Consider the following 20,834-nt stretch of genomic DNA (forward strand, 5'->3'; position numbering starts at 1 on the left):
ATCCAACCATCTCATCCTTGGTTGTCCCCTTCTCTTGCCTTCAGTCTTTCCCAGCATCAGGGTCTTTTCTAATGAGTCGGTTCTTCGCATCAGGCAGCCAAAGTATTGGAGCTTCAGCACCAGTCCTTCCAGTGAATATTCAGGGTTGATTTCCTGTAGGATTGACTGGTTTGATCTCCCTGTAGTCCAAAGGACTCTCAAGAGTCTTCTCTAACACCACAGTTCAAAAGCATCAATTCTTCGGCACTCAGCCTTCTTTTTTTTTTTTTTTTAATACAAATATGTATATTATATATATAATTTTAGATTTGGAACTATGAGTTTTGGCTTTCAACAAAGTGCAATTGTTTATTAGCATTTTTAGAACTAGAACCACAAGATAATTCTTCTCTTAGCAATCTGGAAGGAATTTAAAAATGTTTCCTGTCTTATGATTAAGTTTGGAACAGAAAGACCATTGATAACTGGATTCTTTGAAGACCTTTTACATGGAGTTTTACCAAGTCTTTCTGGTAAAAAGAGAATTTTTAATTAGTGGAGGAGAGTGACTGCATCCTTTAAGTGGGACTCTCACCAGCACCTTCATCCCACGGATGCTGTTCACAGGCACCTTCCTCACCTCCCCCCTGTCATCACTGAATTACTGTGGATTCTTGGCATTTGAGGATTTAACCTTTCTAACTGAGAGCCAGTGTAAAAACCTATCCACAAGTTTGCATTCTTGCTGAGGCGTGCATTTGAGTCATGCTAGCTACGAGGCCCATGGAAATGCACATGTCACTAGGCCTGTCCCTGACCCTGGCTGCCGCCCACTGCTGCTGACTCCTCAGCCTAGCAGTGACCCCTGAGGCCATCTGCTCCCTCATCTCTTCTTCAGGGATGGATTTTCCAGGTGAAACGATGTGCAACGGTGATGACCGTAAAGGAACTTGGGGTGACCACTGGGAATGCCAGAAGCCACAGACATCCAGTGTTGTCACCAAATGAAACAAAGGGCATGATAGTCAAAACAGCATTTGCTGAGAGGGGTGGAAAGGAGAGCCTGAGACAGACCTGCATTTATCAAGCCATGCAGAGCTGGCTTCAAGAAGTGACAGAAATCGTATGCGTGCTCGAATGCCATTCTAGGGCAGTTTGTCTCCTGCGACAACGTTGCTTTTCTGGAGCAGGTGATATGGTTGCAGCCAGTCTGTCCAAATGTAACTGTTTCCAGACTTTCCTCCCATGGTCTTGCCATCTCCTTCGCCTGAAGGGCATCCTTGGGACCTGGTTTGGCTCCCTCTAGGGTGGTCGGCCACCCCGACTCCACCCACTGTTTTCAGTCCCAACCAGCCTTTTGTCTCTGTGTTCCAGGGTGTCCATAATTCCCTTAAAGGGACCGAGAAGCCCTGTTGAAGTTCTTCCTCTTTTCTTGCCTCCCAAATGCATTTTCTATGACTATTTTGCAAGACTTGCAACCTTGCTATGAGTCTGGCCTCATCAGCTAAAACTCCCAGATCTTGATCACACTGGCTATGAAATCACCATTGGTGCTATGCCTCTACGTGTATAACGATTGTTTAAATGTCTCGATGCAGAACGAGCATGCTCTACTCCATAATATTTGCTTTATTAGTCTTCATAGCTCTTAATTGATAAGCATGTAATTTGCGTGCTGGTCTTTCATCTTTCAAAAGAGACCTTGACCCTGGAATGTGTGATGACCATAATGCCTCTCTCATTTCCGGATAGCTGGGTCCCGTAGTTTAACTCTTCTGCTGTGTTCTAAGTTGTAATTAGGGTAAGAATAGTGGCCCCTTCCTCCCTCCCATCCTTCTTTCCTATCTTCCCTGTCACAGGACATTATTCAGATGCTGCTCCCTTCTTGCCCTATATTGGTGCCCTTAGAGCAGCACCGTCCCGAAGAACTTTCTGTGATTATGGAAACGTTCTCTGTGCTGTCCAGTACAGTAGCCACTAGGCATGTGGGACTGTCGAGCACTTAAAATGTGGCTAGTGTCGCCAAGAAACTGGATTCTAACTGATTTTAATTACATTTAAAATAGCTTTTTATAGCTAGTGGCAGCCATATTAGACAGTGCAGCCATGAGGTTTGGTTGAAAATATGACTAACAAGAAAAAAAAAAAGGCAACAGTGATATATGACTTATGGCAGTAGCCTTTACTTCTTTCTCTTGTATTGAGACATTGTCCCAATTACTGGAAAATCTCAGTTTAGCAAGGAGATTAATTAGACCCCCATTGTTGCGTGGGATTCTCCCTGCGTGTTAATTCTCTATTGCTGTGTAACAGATTATCTCCAAATTTAGCATCATAAAACAATAAGGATTATTAGCTCATAGTTTCTGTGCATCCAGAGATCAAAAGTGGCTTAGCTGGGTGCCTCTGACTCATGCCTTGCTGGCATATAAGATCTGTCATGAGCTTGCAGTCATGGTGTCAGCCAGGAAGGCTGTCATCACAGGGCTTAAGTGGGGCTGGAGGACCCCCTTCCAAGAAGGTTCATTCACGTGGCTGTCGGCAGGAGCCCTCCGTTCCTCCCTACAGGGACCTCTCCTCTCCTCAGGCTTCTTGAGGGTCCTCACCGCATGGCAGAGTGTGGTTTCCCCCGAATGAATGATCTCAGAGAGAGAGTGAGCCACAGTGCTTTTCATGATACAATCTTCAAAGTTACACACTGTTACCTCCCCCATGGTCTTATTACAAAGACGTGGCTAAGTCCAACCCCTTGCCAGGGAGAGAAATGAAGCCCTCCCTCTTCAAGGAATTTCAAGAATTTGTGGACCTATTTTAAAGCCACACAACATAATTTCTGAAAGTCAGTCACTTTGTGTGTTCAAATTGATGCTGCTCTGGAGGGCCATCCTTTTCACTTCTTCCTATTTGTTGGGTAGAAGAATGGCTGCAATCTAGTAGAAGTTAAGAAATTTAGATTGTGCAGGATCCAATGTTTCTGCAGCTTTTTCCACAACCGATATCCTTGGGACTTCGCTTGTTTCATGTATCATGTGTCGGGCTGACACTGGTGAACGGCTGCCGCGGATAGTCTTGTGGGCCAGGGCTGTTTGCTGTCATCTTTATCACTTGAGCTTGAGCTGGACGTGTAGTCTTGGTGTTGAGCTGCTCTTGTTTTCCGTCCTCCATCTTTGTTCTCATCACACACACCTCTCGCCTCTGTGTCAGCCCTGTATCCTAGGCGTATTTCAGTGTGTGTGTCTAACCCCCACAGTTGACTGCTAGGCCCCGAGCAGCAGAGAAGACTGTCTTGCTCAGTTTTGTGCTCCTCCTTTCTGCTAGCAAAATGAAGATGAATCACTCAACACATCGTTGTTGTTGAGTGTGTCATTAGGTCAAAGTGGAGAACGCACAGGGAGAGAGAGAGAAAAGTTACAGCGTTGTGAGATCAGGGAACCCCTCAAGAGAGTGAATAGGGGCACAGGTTTAGGGGACAGGAATTGGGGTAGAAAGGGGAGAAAGGAGGTAGAGAGGATAGGATATAGCAAGAGTTGGCGATGATGAGAATGTGGGGTGATGGGCCAGTGCAGGAGATTTTCAAAAATATCTGGAACACGATCTTGTCTCCTAGTTGGGGCAAGAGCCAGGTGGAAATGGAGAGATGAACGGTATCTTCCGGGTATCAGGTACTATGTGGACACTTCCCACATGTTGTCTTATTTTTTAAGGCAACTAAAGTTAGTTGATGTATATATAACTTAGATACTTGAGCGGCACAGAATTATCAGTTATCTCTTTTAATCTAGAGTGTTTACTGCAAGTGTTAATAATAACTAGATAATAACTAGAACTATAAATACACTGTAGAATATGGAAGGTAAAGACATAAATTAATTTAGGTACGAATCATCAATTATCTCTTTTAATCTAGAGTGTTTACTGCAAGTGTTAATAATAACTAGAACTACAAATATACTGTAGAATATGGAAGGTAAAGACATAAACTAATTTAGGGGAGAACAATTAAGAGGTACCCTGGCGCCAGACTTCCTTGTCCACATGGACAGCTGGTGTGTATGATATGTGGGGTCACAGTGGATCCCTGTGGAGTAAGACCACTATTTCAAAACCCAGATACCACCTTTTTGGGGTGGGAATCATTTGCCATTGTTAAGAATTGGGAATAAAATGTAATTGGAAATAAAGTATTAAAGTTCACCTTCTCAAGGCAGATTCATGGAGAAAAGGTCAACTCTAGTGTCTTGTGTTGAGTTGGACTTGAGATTTATTTTTACCAAAGGAACCACTTTGATAGATGATGTATTTAAGAGGTTTTGTGGGTGGGCATGGGAATCTGGTCACCATTTACACACAGTTTATATGAGCAGGCTACTGAGTCGTTCATGGCAAATAGATGGGGAGACAGTGGAAACAGTGGCTGACTTTATTTTTTTTGGCTCCAAAATCACTGCAGATGGTGACTGCAGCCATGAAATTAAAAGATGCTTACTCCTTGGAAGGAAAGTCATGACCAACTTAGACAGTATATTAAAAAGCAGAGACATTACTTTGCCAACAAAGGTCTGTCCAGTCAAAGGTATGGTTTTTCCAGTAGTCATGTACGGATGTGAGAGTTGGACTATAAAGAAAGCTGAGCCCTGAAGAATTGATGCTTTTGAACTGTGGTGTTGGAGAAGACTCTTGAGAGTCCCTTGGACTGCAAGGAGATCCAACCAGTCCATCCTAAAGGAGATCAGTCCTGGGTGTTCATTGGAAGGACTGATGCTGAAGCTGAAACTCCAGTACTTTGGCCACCTGATGCGAAAAGCTGACTCATTTGAAAAGACCCTGATGCTGGGAAACATTGAAGGCAGGAGGAGAAGGGGGCGACAGAATGAGATGGTTGGATGGCATCACTGACTCAATGGACATAAGTTTGGGTAAACTCTGGGAGTTGGTGATGGACAGGGAGGCCTGGCGTGCTGCGGTTCATGGGGTCACAAAGAGTTGGACACGCCTGAGCGACTGAACTGAACTGAATTGTAAACAACTGGCTTACAAAATGAGCCTTCAGAATACCATCCGTTTTATGGTTTGAGCGCCTTGTTTAATATCTCGATGAAGAATTAGAAAATTAAGTAGGAAGGAGAAATACATGTCAAATGCAGAGAATCCTTGTTACCAAATAACAATGCAGGACAGTTGATTAATAGAATGGGAGGAACCCTCAAAGTCATGGGATAGCCTGGGTTATCTGGCCTCACTTCTTCTCTGCCTCATACAATCCATCTCCAGATAATATTTTCATTGTCATAATCCACCTTAGTTAAATATTTGATTCTGGGGAGTCATAACCAGGGACTAAAATGTCATGCATAGATTTTATGAAAGTAATAAAATGCTTCAGAGAGTGTAGCTGCTCAGCGTGGGGCCCACTGCATCTGATAAATGAGTCATATACCTGGTCATGTGTTTCCTTGCAGAGTGGTGATGGCTGCTTATCTGTGTGCAACCTTGTTATTGAGAGGAAGCAAAGATAAGAAGTTTTTACTGAATGTCTGAAACCTGTGTGTAAAAAACTTTTTTTTTATTATTTTTTTTAACTTTATTTTATTTAACTTTACAATATTGTATTGGTTTTGCCACATATCAAAATGAATCTGCCACAGGTATACATGTGCTCCCCATCCTGAACCCTCCTCCCTCCTCCCTCCCCATACCATCCCTCTGGGTCGTCCCAGTGCACCAGCCCCAAGCATCCAGTATCGTGCATCGAACCTGGACTGGCGACTCGTTTCATATATGATATTATACATATTTCAATGCCATTCTCCCAAATCATCCCACCCTCTCCCTCTCCCACAGAGTCCAAAAGACTGTTCTATACATCAGTGTCTCTTTTGCTGTCTCATATACAGGGTTATTGCTACCAAGTTTCTAAATTCCATATATATGCGTTAGTATACTGTATTGGTGTTTTTCTTTCTGGCTTACTTCACTCTGTATAATAGGCTTCAGTTTCATCCACCTCATTAGAACTGATTCAAATGTATTCTTTTTAATGGCTGAGTAGTACTCCATTGTGTATATGTACCACAGCTTTCTTATCCATTCATCTGCTGATGGGCATCTAGGTTGCTTCCATGTCCTGGCTATTATAAACAGTGCTGCGATGAACATTGGGGTACACGTGTCTCTTTCAATTCTGGTTTCCTCAGTGTGTATGCCCAGCAGTGGGATTGCTGGATCATAAGGTGGTTCTATTTCCAGTTTTTTAAGGAATCTCCACATTGTTCTCCATAGTGGCTGTACTAGTTTGCATTCCTACCAACAGTGTAAGAGGGTTCCCTTTTCTCCACACCCTCTCCAGCATTTATTGCTTGTAGACTTTAGGATCGCAGCCATTCTGACTGGCGTGAAATGGTACCTCATAGTGGTTTTGATTTGCATTTCTCTGATAATGAGTGATGTTGAGCATCTTTTCATGTGTTTGTTAGCCATCTGTATGTCTTCTTTGGAGAAATGTCTATTTAATTCTTTGGCCCATTTTTTGATTGGGTCATTTATTTTTCTGGAATTGAGCTGTAGGAGTTACTTGTATATTTTCGAGATTAGTTGTTTGTTGCTTCATTTGCTATTATTTTCTCCCATTCTGAAGGCTGTCTTTTCACCTTGCTTATAGTTTCCTTTGTTGTGCAGAAGCTTTTAAGTTTAATTAGGTCCCATTTGTTTATTTTTGCTTTTATTTCCAATATTCTGGGAGGTGGGTCATAGAGGATCCTGCTGTGATATATGTCAGAGAGTGTTTTGCCTATGTTCTCCTCTAGGAGTTTTATAGTTTCTGGTCTTACGTTTAGATCTTTAATCCAAAAACTATTTTTTTTAAGAGTAGCATTTTCTTTCCTGCTCTCCTGCTCCTAACCTTCAGGGCGAAGTGAACTTCCCTGCAACCACAGCTTGTAAATAGGAAGTGCTCAATAAAGGCCCTCTCCCCTTTTATCTCCCAGCTATTAACTCCATATTACATGAGAACTCTTTTCTTGTCCTCCAAATAGACACCTCTGTGCCTTTGTGAGCTAGCTAAAATACAACATGTAGCTATGTTTTCTTGGGACAAAAGGTTTCTTCATTTCAGAAATATGGAAACCTGTATTCCTAAGCCTGTGATTTTAAATTTTCTGTTCTTCCCCCTTTAGTATTTTCTGAAGTTTCTACATAAATGTAGTTTCCAAACAAAAACACTTAATGTTTCAAAAGGAAAAAAGTGCAAATAAGCAAAAAGAAGTTATCCATTATCCAGAGATGATCATTCTTATCATCACCCTTTCTAGGGCTTTGCGTGTGCCTGAATATATCAGATCAGATCAGTTGCTCAGTCGTGTCCGACTCTTTGCGACCCCATGAATCGCAGCACGCCAGGCCTCCCTATCCATCACCAACTCCCGGAGTTCACTCAGACTCACGTCCATCGAGTCAGTGATGCCATCCAGCCATCTCATCCTCTGTCGTCCCCTTCTCCTCCTGCCCCCAATCCCTCCCAGCATCAGAGTCTTTTCCAATGAGTCAACTCTTCGCATGAGGTGGCCAAAGTACTGGAGTTTCAGCTTTAGCATCATTCCTTCCAAAGAAATCCCAGGGCTGATCTCCTTCAGAATGGACTGGTTGGATGTCCTTGCAGTCCAAGAGACTCTCAAGAGTCTTCTCCAACACCACAGTTCAAAAGCATCAATTCTTTGGCGCTCAGCCTTCTTCACAGTCCAACTCTCACATCCATACATGACCACAGGAAAAACCATAGCCTTGACTAGACGAACCTTTGTTGGTAAAGTAATGTCTCTGCTTTTGAATATGCTATCTAGGTTGGTCATAACTTTCCTTCCAAGGAGTAAGCGTCTTTTAATTTCATGGCTGCAGTCACCATCTGTAGTGATTTTGGAGCCCAGAAAAATAAAGTCTGACACTGTTTCCACTGTTTCCCCAGTTGATATTTATTTTAAAATGCGACTGTATTGTGAGGGCAGGTTAAAAGCTAAAGCAACCTGCAGCTTTCAGTGAGAGTAAGCTCTGCAAGTCTGTTTGCACTTCGCTGCCTGGGAAGGGTCGGTAAGGTGAAGGTGGAAGGGGCAGAGTGAGACAGGAGAGGCGCCCCCTTCTTGGCCTTCAGAATTTTCTGTTGGGCAGGGGAAGGGGGACAAGATTGGAGGTGGGTGAGTGGGAGGGTCTTACTGACCTTGTCTAGAAGATGCAGCCAGCATTTCTGCCCACGTCTCATTGGCCAGAACTTAGTCGCATGACTGCACCCAACTGCAAGGTGTGCTGGGAAATGTAGTCTCCTTGCCAGTCCTAGGCGAAAGGGGAAACAGCCTGTTCAGCAACGTGCTGGTCTCTAACTCCGTTGTATAAACCGTTTTGTAACGTTCTTTAAAAAAAAAAAGAAAGAAAGAAAGGAAAAACAAATAGTTTATTTTGAACATGATTTTGTGGGCAAAATCTGGTCCCCTCTCCATCTCCACCGTATGCGAAACCCCACCCTCTCTTTCCAGATCTCCTTATAATTGGTCTCCCTGCTCCTGGTCTTGGTCCCCTGAAGTGACCGTCCCCCAGCAACTGAAGGGGTCTTTTAAAAACTGAAGTCAAATGTTGTCACTGTCCTGCTTGAAACTTTTCAAAGATGGTTGCAGTTATGCCCCCCACCCCCACGAGGCTGGCCCGCGGCACTCGGACCCCACCGGCCATGCTGCCCCCGCCCCCGCAGCCTCTCCCCTTGGACTTGTCCTCTGAGGTGATGGGAGCTGCCAGCATCTCTGCCCGAGCCCCCTGCAGCCCAGCACCTGCTGTCCTCTACAGCTTTCAGCTCCGATGTCACCTCTCCAGCTACCAGGCATGGGTCTCCTCCCTCCCTCCACGTGGTTGCTTTTTTTTTCAATTGTGCTGTTGTAGTCGAGCCGTCACCACCATCAGAAATCACCTGGCTTGTTTGTTTGGATGTGCTTGCACCGCACCTCTCTGTTCGCTAGACTGTGGGTTCCTTTAAGTAGGGGGAGCTTCATTTTGCTCCCATCTGTATCCCGAGGTAACGAGTCCCGCCGCTGTGGCTGCTTAATACAAACTTGTGGGATGAATGAAGATCCTGACAGAGTGCACACATTTTTAATGACAGTACTATAGCCCACTGCATGGAATTGCCATGAATATTTAAATGTCTACTTTTGTGTCTTTTACAAAAATGCTTTGATGACTCTTATCTAGTTTTTTTGGGATTTTGGTACACGTATCTGTGTTTATTTTCTTAGGATTGATTCCTAGGTGAGAATTTGTTTACTGAATCAGTGTGTGTACAAAAGTTTAATGTGTTCAGAGCCTCTGGATTTGTTTCTCCATGTGGTTGAGCACACTCTCAGCACTAAAATGTGGGCAGGGTGGGGTAGAGGTTCTGTCTGTCTTCATGGCTGTATCCCTAAATCTTAGAACAGTTGTTCATGCTTACTGAATGAATATATCAGTTTTCATAAAAAATTCTAAGTATCCCTTAATTTAAACTTATTTTTATTCATTTATTTGTATAAATGTTCTCTGATTTTTAAAATGTATGTTTTTGCAGAGCAGGTCTGTCCAATGTAAGAACATCCACCCAATGTTAAACCCAAGGGCACTGTGTTAGCAGGGCTCATCTTATTCCTTAGAACCCAGTCAGGGTTCCCTTGAGCCCCCTGTGGAGTTGGTAGAAAGTCCAGGATTTTCCAAAACTCCAAAGGATATACAACAGGGGACTTCTAACCAGAACCTTTGTCTTCTCCTCTGTGCCTGGGACTGACTGTATCTTGGTTTCCATCACGCTGTCCCTTCTTTGTTGCCCCCACATCAGCCACAAGTGCATAACTAGGTGAGCTGCTCTGAGTTGGTCTTTGGAAGGAGTTACTGCTTTGCAGACCCTTCCTCCTCCTCCCCGCTTCTCACAGGTCCTTTTACCCTCCTGCTGCTACATCACACATCTGCTTCAGCCAGCATCCAGGACCAGCCTGGAGATGAAGTGCTTTCCTTTAATGGTATTCATCCTCTGGGGATTCCAGCCGACATCCCTTCTGTGCAGAGTGGTGTTGGGGAGAATTGCTGATTTGCAGGATCTGTTATTGGTAGAGGATGGCAGAGTTGAAATGGGGAGGCAAGGTGATAGAAAAAATATGTTCATCTCCTTGTCCTCATTTCTTCTTCTGAATGGGTCCTTATTTCCCCAAGTAAAGTCTTAACCTCTTTTCCTGGCAAACGAGGATTTCAATTTAACCTGTGGTTCTCAACTGTTATGCTATGGGTACTTCTGTGTGCATGAGTGCTCGGTCATGTCTGACTCTCTGTGACCCCATGGACTGTAGGGCGCTAGGCGCCTCTGTCCACGGGATTTTCCAGGTAAGAATACTGTCGTGGGTTACCATTTCCTTTTCCAGGGGATCTTCCTGACCCAGGGATCGAACCTACATCTCATGTATTGGCAGGCAGATTTTTTACCACTGAGCCACCTGGGAAGCCCATAGGCATTCGTAAGTGGGTCATAAACTCTTCCCAGGTGTACCAGGAACTCTCCACAGGTGTGTTGCCAAAGTTTGATCCACGTGTAAAAAATACTTAAACTGTGGCATTACTTGAGCTGAGTAGGCCAGAAAGTGAAGAAAGTTGCTTACTCGTGTCCAACTTTTTGTAACCCCGTGGACTGTAGCCTGCCAGGCTCTTCTGTCCATGAGATTCTCCAGGCAGAAATACTGAGGTGGGTTGCCATGCCCTCCTCTAGGGGATCTTCCAAACCCAGGGATTGAACCCAGGTATTCCACATTCCAGGCAGATTCTTTATTTACCATCTGAGCCACCAGGGAAGCCCCAAGAACACTGGAGTGGGTAGCCATTCTCTTCTTCAGCAAATCTTCCCAACCCAAGGATCAAACCTGGATCTCTGCACTGCAGGCAGATTCTTTGCCATCTGAGCTGGCCAGAGGACCTGTCAAATGATGGCTACAGGTACAGCTTGCTGTGAGAAATGGAAAGCCTTAGCCTAGAGAACATGCTAAGAAGGAATCCCTGATGATTGGTGGTGACCTGAGTGTGTAAGAGAAAGGGAAGCGTGCTCAGCACCTGCTTCAAGAACCAAGAGAAGGCTGTGTGACCTGGGAGCTTTAGTAGGTCTGGTAATATGGCCCCGTTTTAGTTATCTCTGACCTGGTTGAATCCTTTCGTGAAGGCTGAAGTGAAGTGATGTTGCTCAGTCGTGTCTGACTCTTTACCATCCCATGGACTGTAGCCTACCAGGCTCCTCCGTCCATGGAATTTTCCAGGCAAGGATACTGGAGTGGGTTGCCATTTCCTCCTCCAGGGGATCTTCCTGACCCATGGATCAAACCCAGATCTTCCACATTACAGGCAGACGCTTTGCCTCTGAGCCACCAGGGAAGCCCTTCATGAAGGCTGGAAAGCATTAAATCCTGTCCGACTTGAATGCAGGCCTCTGGAAAGGGAATAAGGAACACACACGTTTGTGTCCCTTGTTGTGTTTGCATGTGAGCAGCCTTCTGTTTGGAGTGATGATTGGAGGGGCACAGAATCCTGGAAAGGAAAGGTTCTCAAACATGTGTTCAATTGCATGTATGTGTCCTTGATCTGAGCGGCTAGTGGACAAGGGTTCAGCACCCTTTTCCCATTTTATTTCACCCTGCCTTCATCTCCTTTGACATGACAGAACCTACAGGTCACTCAAGGGTTTCTTTCCCTCACCTATGTCTTCTCTAAACACATTGGGTAGACAGATTTCACATTACTTCTCTCTTGCCCCTCTGCACATGGGGCTCCATCCAGAGCTATTTTTTGTTCTCACTCTTCTTGGATAACTTCTCACACATCTTGAGCTCTACCTGTCAACTCTACACTGAAAACTCCTAAGTATCTAGCCAAGACTAGGTGTCTCTCCTATGTATCTATTTAGTCATCTTCCCCCCCTCCCCATCTGGTTGTTTCATATGGCACCTGGAATTCAACTGAATCCTCTATTTCGATTTATGTTGAGACTTAGTGACTGAAACCAGAACCTGAGAGTCACCCTGGGTTTCTGTCTTCCCCTCCCTGTAAGCCATCTCGTCTGTCCCGAATGTCTTAGCCACAGACTAGACCTTCTCCTGCCGTGGCAGCATGGGCCTGTGCATCCCTCTCATGGACCATCAGCACTTTCAAGTCCAGGCTCCATGCGCACTGCCTCGGAGCTGCTTAGAAAACATTGGAATGAATGAATAAGCGGGCAGATGAATGAATGAATGGCTTCTGAGATAGTTTGGGGTCATTTCCATTTGGGATGATGCCTTTTCTTTTTTTTTTTTTTTTTTTTTTACTGGCACGAGACATTATTTTGCTTGCCAGCACTGACATTTTGAAACTGTAATTTTGAGAAGAGATTTTTACCATGCAATTCCTCTCTCAGCCCTCACACACATGTATATTAACTTCAAAGGAGGAATTATTTATGGAATTTATGGGATCTTGTTGCACTTGGGCATCATCTCAGTGGTTTCATGCGTACGGCTGTGTTCCTGCTACAGCTGGGAAATATTTCCTATCAATGGTAGAAATAATTGATCTGCACGACCTAGTTTGAATTAAACTTGTGCTTAATTAACTCAGTTGCTCTAAATGTCGAGGGTTGTAGGACATCCACTTGCTTATTCAATCTTTGCAGTATATTCTAAGGGTTGTAGGATTTCAGAGCAGGAATATTGCCTTTGGAATTTAGTCTAAGGAAGGATAGATCACCCATTGCTTTGTTCCAGATCCCACCACTAGACTGAAGAGGAATCATTGACTTTGTGTATTGGGTAAGAAAACGATGGATCAAAAGTCTGTTTTTTAATCTATTTTTTCCCCCTCTCCAACAGGGAGAGTCCCGTATTCTCAGAGTGAAGGTTGTTTCTGGAATTGATCTCGCCAAGAAGGACATCTTCGGAGCCAGGTATGTCTGCTTTGTTGTTGTGTAGGTTTCTGGAGTTTAAGCAAAAACTTTTCGAATTAGGCATCCATGGGAATCACCCGGAGGGAGGGGGGTGGCTTCCTAAAGCAGAGATTGCTGCCCGCCTCCACCAGTTTCTGACTGAGTAGGCGATGCAGATGCAACTGGTTCAGGGCCCACATTCTTGCAGGGGTATAGACCTTGTCTCAGCTAGGCTGGCTTGGCCTTCCCATGGGTTTAATGAGGAAATTAGATTCAGATGTTTCTGTTTTTCTGCAGCAGAAAAATAAGTTTGAGAATATGTTTGTGTTCATTTTAATATATTCCTGTTGGTGTGTGTGTGTGTGCTTTTTTAAATCAACTCTAGCTGAGGGAAACAAAGGATCATTTTGTTCCTGGGAGAACTGGGTATTTTTTGACATGTGTAATTTTGGAATTAAGAGATTTGGTGATTCCAATGGCACCCGACTCCAGTACTCTCACCTGGAAAATCCCATGGACAGAGAGCCTGGCGGGCTGCAGTCCATGGGGTCGCTAAGAGTCGGACATGACTGAGTGACTTCACTTTCACTTTTCACTTTCATGCATTGGAGAAGGAAATGGCAACCCACTCCAGTGTTCTTGCCTGGAGAATCCCAGGGACGGGGGAGCCTGGTGGGCTGCGTTTGTGGGGTCACACAGAGTTGGACACGATGGAAGCGACTTAGCAGCAGCAGCAGCAGCGGCATTTACAGAAGCACTGGCAGCCTGATCATTTGGGGTGTTTCAGCTTTTTAATTTGGGTGCTGCACCTGGTATTCCTGTATTTTTCAGTCAGCCCTATTGACTCTTGACAGTGTGTTGCCATAAGTTGTAAGACCTGGGAGCAGAGTAAGGATTAGAGCTGCTGGGAGCTAGAATTTGAACCAGATTTCAGAGAAGAAAGCCCTTTTGAACTTTTGGCCTAAAGGTTATAGCAGAAGTTGATCTAATTTATCTTCCCTGTTTAATGGAAACAGGAAAGGTTAATTCTTAAATCCTGAAGGGCTGCCAGTGGCCTGCCACATATGCAGTGGTGCGGAAACAGATCGCTGGCCCCTCTCAGGACACCCTCCTCACGTTGGGTGCCCCATGGGGTTGAACCACGAGGGCCATGCTGGCTGCTGGAATCACGTCGTCAAAACCCTGGCTCATCGTCTGTGTCCCCAGGATGGTGGCCCGTGGTGATGCTCTGGCCTCAGGGCCTCAGCCTGACCCTGGAGATGCTGCGTGACGAGGCTCATTCTGTCCAGCTCAGCTCGTCCTCCCACACCCCACTGAAGCCCCTGACTGCCGTTGGTCAGACCTCTTTTATATGCTGTGCTGTTACCAGGCCTGGTTTTTTTCTTTCAATACTTGTTTATCAGGCTGCTCTGGGTCTTAGTTGCGGAATGCAGGATCTTTTTTCAGTTGCAGTGTGGGGCCTTTAGTTGCGGCATGAGAACTCTTTAAATTGTGGCATGTGGAATCTAGTTCCCTGAACAGGGATCGAACCCAGGGCGCCCACACTGGGAGCATGGAGCTTAGCCACTGGATCCCCACGGAAGTCGCACCATGCCTGCTTTGAGTTTTATTTAGCAAAGAAATCACTAAGTTACTAATGACTTGCACCTGGCGAAATGACCAACAAGAAATCCAGGCATATCTCACTTTATTGCACTGCAGTGCAGGGGGTCGCTCAGAGTCGGACAGGACTGAGCGACTTCATTTTTACTTTTCACATTCATGCATTGGAGAAGGAAATGGCAACCCACTCTAGTATTCTTGCCTAGAGAATCCCAGGGACAGGGGAGCCTAGTGGGCTGCAGTCTATGGGGTCGCACAGAGTCGGACACGACTGAAGCCACTTAGCAGCAGCAGAGTACTGTTTTTTGTTTTTTTTTTTTAAACAAATGGAAAGTTTGTGGCAACTGTGTTGTCAGACGATGGTTGACATTATTTTTTAAGCAAGAACGTATTTTTAAATTAAGGTACTTACACTTTTAAAAAAAAAAATGCTATTGCACATCCAACAGACTATAAATAACTAATATATGGACTATTTATAACTATTGCACATCTAATAGACTAAAAGTAACTGTGTGATACGTCACGGGAAGCCCGAGATTATGTGGCTCAGTGTATGATGATATTTGCTCTATTGTGGGGCCCTGAAACTGATGCTGCAGTATCGCCTATAAATAAATAAAATTGATGCACATTCAATATCGGGGAAATATTTTTTAAAAAATCTCTCATGCTTCAGCGTGCCCAGATGACTGACGGAGGGTTAGCTTTCTGAGTCGTCTCACCAGGAAACGACGCGCTCTGGGGTGCTGCCGCCAGCCTGAGCTCCAGGTGCTGGGCGGGGGGACGCATCCACCTGCAGCTTCTTCCTCATGTGACTGCGAAGCCCCCTTACCACGCGCCTGAACCAATGCTCTAACGCTTCACTTTCCTCTTACTAAACGAGACATTTATTGGAGACAGAGGCTTCTTACTTTTCAGTATCTTGCTTTTCTACTACTTAACAGGCACCAGCATAAAGAACAGAACTGGGCCGGTTGGCTTTTCACATTCCGCATTTGCACACTGACGAGTAGATTGTGTTTTATGTCAAAAAAAAAAAAAAAAAAAATGCCTATCGTTCTCACTGACTCTGCATCAAATGTTAGGGTTTGGAAGGAAGGAGCTGGATTTGGAAAATTTCAGTCCCTTTTCCTTAAATTCATTTTCGTTTTGTTTTATCCAAAACTCTTCATAAAAAAAAAAATTGAAATGGATTCAGATTATGTTTTCAGCCTGTTCAGAAGATCTGAGGTTAAAATTGGAGCGGAATTGAGCTCCAAATCTTATAAGAGCCAAGCAGAGCTGAGCCTTGAATTGTTATCACTTATACAAGAAGAGAAGGGATCATTTCTTGGGGACAGATTAGAGAGGAGTTACAGATAATGCCTCAAGACGTTCAGTGGAAAGAAGCAATGTCGCGGCTTCACGGACTGGGTTCCAGAAAATGAGTCAGAAGCTCTGAATCTGGTTCTGCCTTCGCTGTCTCAGTTCAGTGAGTTCCGCACACACCTGCCTGCCCCCCTCCTTCCCTCTCTTCCTCTCTTAGGTGCGCCCGTTCTCCAAAGACCCGTTTGCCGGTGAGTGGGTGGCCCTGGGAGGGCTAGGGGACCGAGTGGGGCCACTCCACGCTGGCCCCTCCCAGGAGAAGGGTGCCGGCTCGTACCCTATCATTTGCCCAGTGACCTGAAGGTTCTTCCACGTTACCTGGAGCACCTCCTTTCAAGTCACCTCCAGTACATTAGCAGAAAGCAGGGAGCGAGGAGGGCAGTTTCCTGGGGTGAGAGAGAACCCCAGGGTGACTCTGGTCCACCAGTACCATTCATGTGTCCTAAGGGCGGCAGGGGTGCAGCTGTGAGCGTGGCCGATGTTGTAGTGTCTTCTGTGCTTCTCACTCCCCGGAGTGAGACCCTTTTCTCTGTGTCATCCTGAACCACAACCCGGCAGGCCCCCTTTTCCCCCCAGCCCGTCATTGAATGTCCCCTCCACCTCTGCACCTCACAGCAGCTGACCCCAGCGTTTTTGACATCAGGGGCCAGTATCGTGGAAGAGTTTTTCCATGGATGGTGGGGAGGCCATGAGGGGGTAGTTAGGGGATGATTCAAGTACATTGCATTTATTGAACACTTTATCTCTGTTATTAGTAGCAGTACATACGTCAGCCCACCTCAGTTCATCAGGCATTACATCCGGGAGGTTGGGGACCTCTTCCTTGCACGACCCAGTTCTCCCTTCACAGAAGGAGGGCTGGGTAGGAGCTGGGAACCCTGATGGATGGAGGAGGAAGGACAGTTTTCATCAGTGGCATTGTCGGAAACTTGGATTTGATAGAAATGATACAGGATTGGACGTGTTGGGATTTGGATTTATAGTCTGGAGTCAGAGAAGGCTGTCTGGGTCACTTGGCCTGAGGATGGGGGTCATGGTGGGTGGCAGGAGGGGCAGGTGTGTTGGTCGGAGTAGGTGATGCTGTTGGGGGCGACCAGTGCCCTGCCAGGTGGGCTCCCAGCCCCTCGGAGGCTGCTTGAGGCTGCAGCCCTGAGGACCAGTGTCCGGACCTGCCTCCGGGCTCGGGGAGCCGACGCAGCTGCACCTGAAATCCTCCCAATCCAGTGCCAAGGACACAGGGTCACTTTGCAGCTTCCGTCCAGCAGTCTCACTTGATTGAAAGGGCCTTTGTTGGAAGATGATAACTGAGCTCTTGCTCCCCTGGGACTTCTGAGCAGTTGGTCTGTGTGGAGAATGGCTGTAGTAGAGAAAGATGCCTCCTTTTGGGCCCAGCCTTCAGGGGAAGAAGGGCAGACCTATCATCTGTCATCTCAACAGGGACACCCTTGTGTGGAACAGTGCTGAATCAAATGGGACGTCAGGACCCGGGGTCCAGATGGAGACAGTAGTCTCCCAGGGCAGAGACACCCCGTCTTTATGGTCCGTGAGCTTTTTGAAAGGCTTTTTTTTTTTTTTTTAAGCGTGAGCAAAAGAAAATCGGACTCTAAAAAGTAGGCCATGTGTAAAATGCCAGTGACACATCCAAAGGGAAGTAAAGTCATGTTGAAAACACTGCATCCAGAGGGTTCCCGCTTCTGTTCTGGAAATGGGTGGTCTTTGTGGGACGGAGCACGGTGTTTCCAGGTCAAGGAGACTCCGCCCTCCAGGAGGTTCCCCGGACGCCGTGCCGCTGGACAGACTATTGCTACTTGCTTCCTCGAGTGACTCAGTGACTGCCACACCTCTCGCCCTCCAGCTTGCTGCAGAGCGTTTTGAGCTGAGGCGCAGACCTGGACAGGTAACTCTTCCTGTGTGGTTTGATCCGCCCTCACCTGTGGGCTGAAAACCCAGTTTTCTGTTAAGGTGGCGGTTTCCGGTCCCTTGGTAACGAGGTGTGCCAAGCCCTCACCGGTCAGCTTGCCGCCTGCTCGGGTCCCGCCCGGGCCGCCGCCTGCCTTTCGCCCCACGGCCCCCCTCTCACCTGCCAGCCACCCCGCTGGTCGTCACCTCCTCCGGTGCCCCCCAGTCCCCTAGCAGGTCACGTCCTTCCATAGGCCCTATGACCTGGAAGGACCACTGTGTGCATCATCGCTGTCATTTTCTAACTCTTTTTTTCTCCCAGACTACATTTTTAACTTCTGATAGGGAGGGTTTATTTTTACTTATTTTTGACTCCCCCTGCCTTACAGGGTACCAGCACATCGTGGATTCTCAAGAAGGGGTGAACAATGACCTCGTCTCTCCCCTCCCCTCCTTTTCCTGCCCCTTCATTGAAAGCCCACAGTCCTCTGAATGCCTGAAATGTGCTGCTTCTTGCCTTGGCGGGTGTTTCACCTCTGCCTGGGGTCTGCTCACATCCTTCCTGAGGCCATTCTCCCATCTCTCCAGCTCCAGTTCAGGTGGCAGCACCTCTGCCGGGCGGCTGTCCAGCCCAAGAGGAGGAAACAGCTCTCGTCCCTGGGCCATCCTGGCTCTGCCAGTTTCTGCCCCCCTGTCCCCCCACCTCCCCCCCCATCTCAGCACAGAGGCTGTAGCTCTTAGCCTCGTTAATAAGCCCAGAGATCTCGCACAGGGCAGTTGGCTTGGCGTGACTTCAGCAGTAGGGTCTGATGATGGTGGCAGTGGTGTGGGGTGGCCTGGCGTTCCTCCAGGGAGGCCCCCTTTCTCATTCTCAGGGCACTATTAGCTCATCAGGCATCGCCCTCACCCCCCAGTTCTGCCACTCAGGGCAGGTACTTTTTGTAATTTTCACGAAGAGTCTGTGTAGACCAGTGGAGGGAGCCTGCCTGGGAGCAAAATGAGTGAGGGGAGGGAGCACAAAGGCTGGTGTCAGAAGAGCATCTCGGGGTCCTGCAGGGTGGCCAGCGGAGGGTCTCCGTTTGATGTTGATGTCTTGGCAGAATCACCGCTCCCAAGCCCACAGCAGGGAACACACTTTCTTGTGGCAGTGGATCTAGAAACTTCTGTGTGGGGGGTCGTGAGGCTGAGCTGGGGCTGCGATGGAAGGTCAAGACCCTGACCTTGACCCTCAGTATTAGGGTCAGGATGGGGCAAAGGGAGTGAGTCATGGTTTGGGGAGCACATGGCCGTCCGTCCAGACAGGAGAAGTGGGACCGGTGAGCTGGGCTCTTCACCAGCAGTGACAGGTGGGACAGCTGACTTCCTGGGAAGCCTTTCAGGCATTTTCCCATCCAAGTACTAACCAGGCCCCATCCTGCTTAGCTTCTGAGATCAGACGGGACTGGGCGTGTTCAGGGTGGTCCGGCTGTAGACTTAGGCATTTCTGATGTGGCAGACTGAGCAAGTCCTGGTGTTTGGCCACAGTGATATGTGCAGTTGGGGGCCCATGCTTTCCCAAAGTGGGGTATGAGGAAGGCGGGGAGCGAGTCACGATGGCCTGTGTTTATTGATTGTGTCCTACGTGCCAGGCATGACCTGACCTATTTACACAGTCGGCTGGATTCTCCCTAAAGCCCTTATGCCTCAGGCCCTATTGGTCTTTCCAGTTTGCAGATAAGGAAAATGAGGCAAAAAAGATAAGCTGCAAAGTCTACATACCACCAGTATGTTTGAGAGCTCTGAGCTGAGCAAGTGTCTAGGCTCTAAACGTATGTTTTTCAGACTGTTTGGAGTGCTCCTGGAGTTGGCTGGCCCAGTGCGTGGGGTGTGATATGAAGTAATCAGAATCTGCCTAAAGTTTGTGAAGAGGGGATAATTGTCTCCATCTTTTGGGTGAGGAAATCGGGATTCACAGGCATTGTGATCAGCCCAAGATGAAACCACTCTAGTGAGTGGTTGGGACCAGTTGGGTCCAGATTTATCTGATTTCAGAGTTCTTTCCCATGGTAGGTTAATACTCATCTTGAGTGACAAAGGTTCAGCTTATTAGATGGGCCATTGGATTAGATGACTGTTAGATTTGATGACCAGACAGTTTTTAAAAAGCATATTTAAAGAACTAGCCAGTGTATGTGATGGCAGCTAACCAAGTTCCTAGAATTGTGTGTGAATATTATCAATAGGGGGCTTCCTGGGTGGCGCAGTGGTAGAGAATCCGTCTACTGGTACAGGAGACACAGGGTCGATTCCTGGGTTGGGAAGATCTCCAGGAGGAGGAAATGGCAACCCACTCCAGTATTCTTGCCTGGAGAATCCCATGGACAGAAGAGTCTGGCGGGTTACAGTCCATGGGGTTGCAAAGAGTCGGACGTGACTGAGCATGCAAGAGGAAGAAACACCATCAAGTATTAGATTTCAGATAGATGTACTTTGCTAAGTAAGATCTTTTAAGTTTGTTTTTAACTTAAAATATCTTTGGGGTTTCAAACTATTCTTTTTCAGTTAAGCTTGTATCTTGAGGCATTTAACCTTTAGTCATAGGCTTAAATGGTGACTGAATTAGGAACATTTAATGCAAGTTTTAGATCTACCCTCCCCCTTTTTCCTCCTTAATTATGATCAGAGTCTTTATTTGAGGTTAGGATGGGTGAAATGCTTTTGGGATCACAAAGCTGCTCCTCAAATTGAGCAGCTTTGGTGAAGACAAACCAGCTGTCAGTTCAGTTGCTCAGTTGTGTCCGACTCTTTGTGACCCCGTGGACCACAGGCCACCAGGCCTCCCTGTCCATCACCAACTCCTAAGAGTTTACCCAAACTCATGTCCATTGAGTCGGTGATGCCATCTAACCATCTCATCCTCTGTCGCCCCCTTCTCCTCCCGCCGTTAATCTTTCCCAGCATCAGGGTCTTTTCCAATGAGTTAGCTCTTCGCATCAGGTAGCCAAAATATTGGAGTTTCAGCTTCAGCATCAGTCCTTCCAATGAATATTCAGTACTGATTTCCTTTAGGATG

General features: G+C 46.5%; 1 protein-coding gene across 3 annotated transcripts in view; it reads left to right on the plus strand.

The window, feature by feature from the left end:
• NEDD4L (NEDD4 like E3 ubiquitin protein ligase) overlaps positions 1-20,834 on the plus strand; it is a 379,737-nt gene that overhangs the window by 112,969 nt on the left and 245,934 nt on the right. For all 3 annotated transcript variants that reach the window (XM_055559372.1, XM_055559373.1, XM_055559374.1), the window contains exon 2: positions 12,861-12,934. In XM_055559372.1, the coding sequence (XP_055415347.1) occupies positions 12,861-12,934 (74 nt within the window). The remainder of the gene's footprint in view (positions 1-12,860; positions 12,935-20,834) is intronic.

The sequence above is a fragment of the Bubalus kerabau genome, chromosome 21, assembly GCF_029407905.1.
Source record: "Bubalus kerabau isolate K-KA32 ecotype Philippines breed swamp buffalo chromosome 21, PCC_UOA_SB_1v2, whole genome shotgun sequence".
Taxonomy (NCBI): Eukaryota; Metazoa; Chordata; class Mammalia; order Artiodactyla; family Bovidae; genus Bubalus; species Bubalus kerabau.